At 46.8% G+C, this 8941-nt stretch overlaps 1 protein-coding gene across 1 annotated transcript; it reads left to right on the forward strand.

Annotated features, from left to right (window-relative positions):
* Positions 1–2808: 2808 nt before the first annotated feature.
* LOC143282636 (uncharacterized) lies at positions 2809–8689 on the forward strand. Its single transcript, XM_076588285.1, has 4 exons — positions 2809–2914; positions 5419–5530; positions 5967–6129; positions 8534–8689. Exons 2-4 carry the CDS (start codon positions 5431–5433, stop codon positions 8586–8588), a joined length of 318 nt encoding a protein of 105 aa, XP_076444400.1. The 5' UTR covers positions 2809–2914; positions 5419–5430; the 3' UTR covers positions 8589–8689.
* Positions 8690–8941: the final 252 nt, after the last annotated feature.

An 8941-nucleotide genomic window follows, 5' to 3' on the forward strand; every position in this document is an offset into this window, starting at 1 on the left:
TCTTTGTTTATAACACCATCTCCCTTCCTGTTGTCTGTGTTTATAACACCATCTCTCTTTGTGTTGTCTGTGTTTATAACACCATCTCTCTTCCTGTTCTCTTTGTTTATAACACCATCTCTCTTCCTGTTGTCTGTGTTTATAACACCATCTCTCTTCCTGTTGTCTTTGTTTATAACACCATCTCTCTTCCTGTTCTCTTTGTTTATAACACCATCTCCTTTCTTGTCTTTGTTTATAACACCATCTCTCTTCCTGTTGTCTGTGTTTATAACACCATCTCTCTTCCTGTTGTCTGTGTTTCTCTCTTTCTGTTGTCCTTGTTTGTCTCTCTCTTCTCTCTTTTTTGCCGCTCTTCCCTCTCTATATCCTGTTGCTTTTTAACATAAACGCTGAGTTCTGCTCCTTCAAGACCAGGAATCTGGCATTGCTCCAATAATTCTTCAAGCGGATCCACCAATGCGCAGTGAAAACTGAGAAACAGAAATCCCAAATGCTTTGTATCGGTAATTTAACAAAATACAAACCAGACAATGCGAAAGGGCAAAGCTTGTGCACCTCCAGCACAACACTCTGTACTGTGATCTTCAAGGAAGAGCGGGGCTGGAAAATACAGTCACTTGGGTAAAAGAAGACTAATGGATTATCCAGGTAGAAGGGAGGGACAGGTTCTCCAACGCCGTGCCCCTCTCCTAAAAAGATAAGAAGAAGAGAGGGTTGGAGCCAGCTGTCCTGGGATACAGATAGAAGGGAGGGTTGGAGCCAGCTGTCCTGGGATACAGATAGAAGAGAGGGTTGGAGCTAGCTGTCCTGGGATACAGATAGAAGAGAGGGTTGGAGCTAGCTGTCCTGGGATACAGATAGAAGAGAGGGTTGGAGCTAGCTGTCCTGGCATACAGATAGAAGAGAGGGTTAGAGCTAGCTGTCCTGGGATACAGATAGAAGAGAGGGTGGAGCTAGCTGTCCTGGGATACAGATAGAAGAGAGGGTTAGAGCTAGCTGTCCTGGGATACAGATAGAAGAGAGGGTGGAGCTAGCTGTCCTGGGATACAGATAGAAGAGAGGGTGGAGCTAGCTGTCCTGATACAGATAGAAGAGAGGGTTAGAGCTAGCTGTCCTGGGATACAGATAGAAGAGAGGGTGGAGCTAGCTGTCCTGATACAGATAGAAGAGAGGGTTAGAGCTAGCTGTCCTGGGATACAGATAGAAGAGAGGGTGGAGCTAGCTGTCCTGGGATACAGATAGAAGAGAGGGTTAGAGCTAGCTGTCCTGGGATACAGATAGAAGGGATGGTTAGAGCTAGCTGTCCTGGGATACAGATAGAAGAGAGGGTTGGAGCTGGCTGTCCTGGGATACAGATAGAAGGGAGGGTTAGAGCTAGCTGTCCTGGGATACAGATAGAAGAGAGGGTTAGAGCTGGCTGTCCTGGGATACAGATAGAAGGGATGGTTAGAGCTAGCTGTCCTGGGATACAGATAGAAGAGAGGGTTGGAGCTGGCTGTCCTGGGATACAGATAGAAGGGAGGGTTAGAGCTAGCTGTCCTGGGATACAGATAGAAGAGAGGGTTAGAGCTGGCTGTCCTGATACAGATAGAAGAGAGGGTTGGAGCCAGCTGTCCTGGGATACAGATAGAAGGGAGGGTTGGAGCCAGCTGTCCTGGGATACAGCATCTCTAAAGGTGCTACACACCTCTTTTACATCAGTCGACGCAGGAATTTCTTGGAAAGCTGCTTGGATTTGCTGCTGCAGCACGTCCATGGTGATAGGGAGGTGGTGGATATTCAGCTTCCTAGTGGGTTTCTGCCTGGCTAGTTGGAGCTTGCGTGTATGTCTGATGTTCATCTTGCTGTGTACCAGGCGATAGTCCGACCAACAGACTGCTCCTCTCGTTCAGCATGTAATGGAAACATCACCTCTGTCCTTCTGCCGGACAATCACATAGTCCAGCATGTGCCACTGATTGGAGCGGGGGTTCATCCATGTGTTCTTGTACTCGTCTGCTTGTTGGAAGAGGGTGTTGGTGATGGTCAGTCCATGTTGCGCGCAGAGCGAGAGCAAAAGCAGTCCGTTGGAGTTGCACTTGCCAGTGTCGTGCTGTCCTAGGACTTTTGGCCACGACGAAAAGTCCACGTCGACGCGGGCATTGAAATCCCCAAGGACGATCAGCCTGTCCTGTCTGTCTACTGCTGAAATGGTGCGGCTGAGCTCCTCGTAGAAAGATTCTTTGATGTCATCAGGGAAGGGGGGAGGGGGTCGTTCTTCTGTTTCTCACTCTCTGTTTCTCCTGCATTCACTTTCTCAGTCTGAGAGAGAGAGAGAGAACAAATGCTTTAATTGCCTATAGGCCTGTGACCCTTTGCAAACAAAACACATACAGAAACCTACATTAAGGCACACTGATGAATAAATGGAAAACAAATGAACAAAACTCTTTCGTCTTTACTTTATCAGTTAGAGATCAGCATTGTGAAGACACTTAAGAGAGGTAATGACAAAGTATAATCAGTTATTGTCGCTCCTTAGCTAGTTGTGTGTGTGTGTGTGTGTGTGTGTGTGTGTGTGTGTGTGTGTGTGTGTGTGTGTGTGTGTGTGTGTGATAGACAGATAGAGAGAGAGTGAGAGAGAGAGAGATAGAGAGAGAGTCATGGTTTACTGCATTATTTTGTGTTCTTTGTAAAGTTATGTAGGTCACTGGAGCAAAGGACTGGTGGGACTTTGATGACTGTTTTCGTGACCACGATGTCAACAGATGTTAGATCACACAGGATCTTTGTGGTCTTATCTTTAACAGAATACAGAAAAAAGAAAGAAACGGTGTTCTTATCTCTGAACGAAAAACAGTATAAATATTCCTTCTTTTGCTTCTGTTATTTATCCCCGCAGTCATTCTACTTTAGTTCCTACAAACAACAGGTGAGCTTTGATAGTTTTCCTTTCAGGTAAACGATGTGTATTCTTCATTACCATAGATTATATTTGTTTCTTTCTTTGGGGACTTCATTTTCATACTATATCCTGAATGTATGTTGATTAAACCTACATTTTCTGAAATGCTAAAACCTACAAGCAAATGTTTCCCGAAAAAGATTAACTGGACCTTTCTAAAATCGCAACACTTTTTTCCAAAATTTGTTAATCAATAGAACAAAAGTAAATGTTTGTTCTGTCAATCGCTATGGCCGTTTGAACTTGCTTTTAACTTGTTCTAACTCATGCTTCACGATTGTTTACGTTTGTATTTGTCCAGCAATGAAAACCCATTCAAACCCATTTAGCTCTGAGCAGTTCGTTCAGATCACGGTGGAATCCTATTTTTCTATGATGTTGGAATCCTATTTTTCTATGAACCATTACTCCCCCTTGTTCTGAGATCCCTACCATTCGCATATTCCCTTCATTCCTGGATTTAGAGAAGAGAAAGAAAGTATGAAGCAGGGTACTTATTTTGGAGGCTTACGGTAACGCGGCTCATTACAGTACACTAAGATTGTCATTTTCTGTTGTGTTCAGAATTGATGTGAGAAGTTGTCTGAGACCCTGTTGACACTATAGGGTGATATCTCTGGTGACATTCAGGTGTAAAACAGGTGACTTTGGGGTCAAACAGAGTGCATACAACTACGTACTACATGCACATGCAGGACAGTGTTTTGCTTGCAGAGTATGCACATCATGCAGGTACTTACCGAGTAGTGCCTCGCATGTATCTCAGTGCCACACTGCTAGTCATATCCACGAAAAACTGTCACAATTGTCACTACTATTGTCCTTATCACATGAATGATTTGAACTTTGTCTCAAAGAGAATATTATATGCCTTTCACTACACTAGCAGTCACTGAGCCAGAATCAGTTCATTATCTACACAATTCTTGAGCAAAAACTATTCAGAAACGATACTGTCTCTAAATACGCATGTCCATGTCACAATCATCACGTAATATGCCACACAAAGGTGACACGTGTGTGATATACCTTGAAGCAGTCATGCCAGTTACTGCACAAGTATACACAACAATTTTTTACACTTCTTACTTTTTTAACTTTTCATCACCCGCTATCTGTGCTTCTGTAGCAACAGCTAATTGCACTGTCTCCTTGTCATTCATTTGAAACAGATCGAAATCATTATCTGTTAGAGCGTTGTGAAACTCATCATCAGAAAACTGGTTACAATCCGAACTTTCTACACATTCCGTTTTTCTGTGCCCGTGTGTCTACACAGCACATCAGCAAGAATGTAGCGGCGCCCACTTTCCCACGGCCTAGGGAGGGGGAAGGGGGTGTCTGACATCCATTCCACTCATAAACACTGCCCTGCTAGTGACCCGGTCAAGGATAGATGACGTGCAGTGATGACGCGACTCGCGGGAAGTTCAAAGCGCTTACCGCGAGAACCGATTTTCCGGGCTGCAGGAAGGAAAGGGGGAATTCTCTGCTGCACGGTTTTCCGGCCTCCAGGAATGAAGGGTAAAAATCCTGTAAACCGGAAAACCGTGCTGCAGGGATGAAAGAGTTAAGTTTGCTCCGCATTTACTTGTTCTGACGACAACATGACGATAACAGACGATCATCATGATCACATTTTGATAATACGATAACTGTCCATGGCATGCGGCAAGACAACAGTCATCATGAAGTCAGCTTAAACCCTTCGTACTGGTGATGACAGTGTAACAATATACAACATACAACAATTACTTCAGTAGCTCCAAAACAGAAACTGCTGGCACGTTTGCTGATGAAAAGACAGCGTGTTAAAAAGCATTGGCATTCTCTCAACATAACAGCGAACAGGTTGATTACGCTCCCACATTTGAATAAGAACAAATATATGCTTTACGCCATACCAGCTCAGATAATCCGTATTGAAGCTCAGAGGTCTAAATTGTATGGACACCAATTAAAACAAATAAATGAATAAACAAATAAACAAATGAATGAATGACAATAAAATAGATAAATGAATAATCAAATGAATGAATGAATGAATGAACTACGAAGATGAGGTCGACGATGACGAAAACGACGACGACGATGATGATGACGACGACGACAAAGACGATGATGATCATGATGACGACAACGAAGATGATGATGATGATGAAGACGACGACGACGATGACGATGATGATGATGATGATGATGATGACGATGATGATGACGATGATGATGATGACGATGATGATGATGGTGGTGATGATGATGATGATGATGATGATGATGACGATGATGATGATGATGATGACGATGATGATGACGATGATGATGATGATGATGACGATGGTGATGATGATGATGATGATGATGATGACGATGATGATGGTGATGATGATGATGATGATGATGATGACGATGATGATGATGACGATGGTGATGATGATGACGATGATGATGATGACACTTCATGCTTTCAGACATCAGTCACCATGAAGTTTGTCTTGGTTCTACTGGCTCTGCTGCCCCTGGCTTTCTCAATGACCGCGGAGGATCGCGGCTTGTTCGACTTGTTCCACTTCGGATTCCCCGGTGAATAGTGCTTGTGTTTGTGGTGTGGTGTGGTGTTATCATCACATCACAACAGCCATTCTTCTCGTCTTCATCGTCGTTGTCGTCAAATGTTATCACCATCGTGTCTTGAACATTATCATCGTCACCATCATCTCCTTCATCACCATCCTCGTCACTGTCACCACCATCACCTCCACCATCCACCACAACCACCACCACTACCATTACCACCACAACCACCACCACTACCATTACCACCACCAACCATTCATTACCACCACCACCACCACCACTGTCCACTACCAAAACCAAACTTCTTCTTCCTCCTTATCTTTGCACTTATGGTCATACTATTACTACTACTTCTTCTTCTTCTCTTCTTCTTCCTCGTCTACGCCTTTGTAGTTATCAATCAACCGATGTGAATAAACACTACACATATTTGGACGTCCAGACCTGATCGACACGACCTACATCAAGAACAAGGTGCAGGAGGTCCTCAACGTCCTGGGATCTGACGCCACGGAACAGCAGTGTGAGAGTGCCTGCCACGGCACCTTCTCCAGTGTGGATGAGTCCCACCTGATCCACACCATCTGCACCCCTCTCTGCCGATCGTGAGTCGTTCCTCCCCCCCCCCTCCCCTGCACCCCTCTCTGCACATCGTGAGTCGTTCCTCCCCCCCCCCCCTCCCCTGCACCCCTCTCTGCACATCGTGAGTCGTTCCTCTCCTCTCCCCCCCTCCCCTGCACCACTCTCTGCACATCGTGAGTCGTTCCTCCCCCCCCCCTTCCCTGCACCCCTCTCTGCACATCGTGAGTCGTTCCTCTCCTCCCCCCCCCTCCCCTGCACCCCTCTCTGCACATCGTGAGTCGTTCCTCTCCTCCCCCCCCCCTCCCCTGCACCCCTCTCTGCACATCGTGAGTCGTTCCTCCCCCCACCCTCCCCTGCACCCCTCTCTGCACATCGTGAGTCGTTCCTCTCCTCCCCCCACCCCCTCCCCTGCACCCCTCTCTGCACATCGTGAGTCGTTCCTCCCCCCCCCCTCCCCTGCACCCCTCTCTGCACATCGTGAGTCGTTCCTCTCCTCCCCCCACCCCCTCCCCTGCACCCCTCTCTGCACATCGTGAGTCGTTCCTCTCCTCCCCCCACCCCCTCCCCTGCACCCCTCTCTGCACATCGTGAGTCGTTCCTCCCCCCCCCCCCTGCACCCCTCTCTGCACATCGTGAGTCGTTCCTCCCCCCCCCCCCCTCCCCTGCACCCCTCTCTGCACATCGTGTCGTTCCTCTCCTCTCCCCCCCCCCTCCCCTGCACCCCTCTCTGCCCATCGTGAGTCGTTCCTCTCCTCTCCCCCCCCCCCCTCCCCTGCACCCCTCTCTGCACATCGTGAGTCGTTCTTCTCCTCTCCCCCCCCACTCCCCTGCACCCCTCTCTGCACATCGTGAGTCGTTCCTCCCCCCCCCACCCTGCACCCCTCTCTGTACATCGTGAGTCGTTCCTCCCCCCACCCCCCTCCCCTGCCCCCTCTCTGCCGATCGTGAGTCGTTCCTCTCCTCCCCCCCTCCCCTGCACCCCTCTCTGCCGATCGTAAGTCGTTCCTCTCCTCCCCCCCTCCCCTGCATCCCTCTCTGCCGATCGTGAGTCGTTCCTCTCCCCCCCCCCCCCCTCCCCTGCCCCCTCTCTGCCGATCGTGAGTCGTTCCTCTCCCCCCCCCCCCTCCCCTGCCCCCTCTCTGCCGATCGTGAGTCGTTCCTCCCCCCATCCCCTGCCCCCTCTCTGCCGATCGTGAGTCGTTCCTCCCCCCACCCCCCTCCCCTGCACCCCTCTCTGCCTCTGTTGTTGTCAGTCAGTCAGTCAGTCAGTCAGTCTGTCAGTCAGTCAGTCAGTCGGTCAGTTTGTTGCTGCATGCAGAACAGAACCTTTCTAGGGTTGTAGATGACACCCTTTTTCATTTCATTTTCATGTTCAGTCTGGAACCTGTGTCTCACCATCTGTACCCCTCTCTGCCGATCGTCAGTCACTACTTGACCCGCCCACCCCTACCACACACACACACACACACACACACACACACACACACAAACACACACTCACAGAGAGAGAGAGAGAGGGGTGGTGTTCTGTCAACCACCTCATCAAAATATATTCCACACAATGAGAAGTCACCCAGCAGACTATGACATTACTACAGAACAACCACCTCATCAAAATATATTCCACACAATGAGAAGATACCCAACAGACTATGACATTACTACAGAACAACCACCTCATCAAAATATATTCCACACAATGAGAAGGTACCCAACAGACTATGACATTACTACAGAACAACCACCTCATCAAAATATATTCCACACAATGAGAAGACACCCAACAGACTATGACATTACTACAGAACAACCACCTCATCAAAATATATTCCACACAATGAGAAGACACCCAACAGACTATGGCATTACTACAGAACAACCACCTCATCAAAATATATTCCACACAATGAGAAGATACCCAACAGACTATGTCATTACTATATCCGGAAATAAAGAAAAGTACGACGAAAGATTAATTTTCATTTTTATGCACACTTTTTTTCTCTAATGCCAAAATATATACATATCAAACAGTTCCTCCCCACCGTTGGAGATAAATCTCCAGCCAACAAACATGAAAACAACAAGACAACTCCTACAGAGGGGTGACCGCCTGTTGCTCGATTCAGAGCACTGTCAGGGTGATGCATATCTACAATGTTTTATACAGGAAAATATTCATGCTCTTCTTGTTTTTCTTACTTGGAACTTATACTTATCATCGTTACGCATTTTCCGGTTGTTGTTTTTCTGTTGTTGCTGTTGTTATTGGGAAGGCTTGTTAGATTTGAAAATATAACTTTTGTTGATACACAGGGTGGATGTCCGGATCTGATTTGAATAAAGAACGCTTCACTTTGTATGACTGACGGTCATCTCTCAGTCCGCCATGAGTAAGCTGAGTTATTGTGTGGATTCTGTTTTCAGCTTCCAGAGTCTTGTGAATCTGTTCGGCCTGCGTCCACAGCACAGCAGCCGCTAGTGGATCTGAAGTCTGTGGAACTAGGAATGTACTGTATCCATCCACAACTCATTGTCGGATCGATTTCAGCTCAGCAGAAATAAACATCATTGAGAATTGACCGTGTGTGTTTGGATGTACTCTCTGTGTAAATCTGCGTCGATGATGTGTTTTATATATATATATATATATCTGTGTGTGCGTGTGTGCATGTGTGTGTGTGTGTATACACTACACTACACTACACTACACTACACACACACACACACACACACACACACACACACAGGGAGAGAATCAGAAATTTATTAAATATACATGCAAATCGTATCTCCTATATACACCTTCTCACTTTATGAGGAAATTGCAAAAAT

The sequence above is a fragment of the Babylonia areolata genome, chromosome 6, assembly GCF_041734735.1.
Source record: "Babylonia areolata isolate BAREFJ2019XMU chromosome 6, ASM4173473v1, whole genome shotgun sequence".
NCBI lineage: Eukaryota > Metazoa > Mollusca > Gastropoda > Neogastropoda > Buccinidae > Babylonia > Babylonia areolata.

What these genes read in the sequence shown, in the direction of transcription:
- LOC143282636 (XM_076588285.1), top strand. Translation starts at nt 5,431, where the DNA reads ATGAAGTTTGTCTTGGTTCTACTGGCTCTGCTGCCCCTGGCTTTCTCA. An exon ending in GTTCCACTTCGGATTCCCCG is followed by an intron (nt 5,531 to 5,966) that starts GTGAATAGTGCT and finishes TTGGACGTCCAG; the next exon opens with ACCTGATCGACACGACCTAC. An exon ending in TGCACCCCTCTCTGCCGATC is followed by an intron (nt 6,130 to 8,533) that starts GTGAGTCGTTCC and finishes TTCTGTTTTCAG; the next exon opens with CTTCCAGAGTCTTGTGAATC.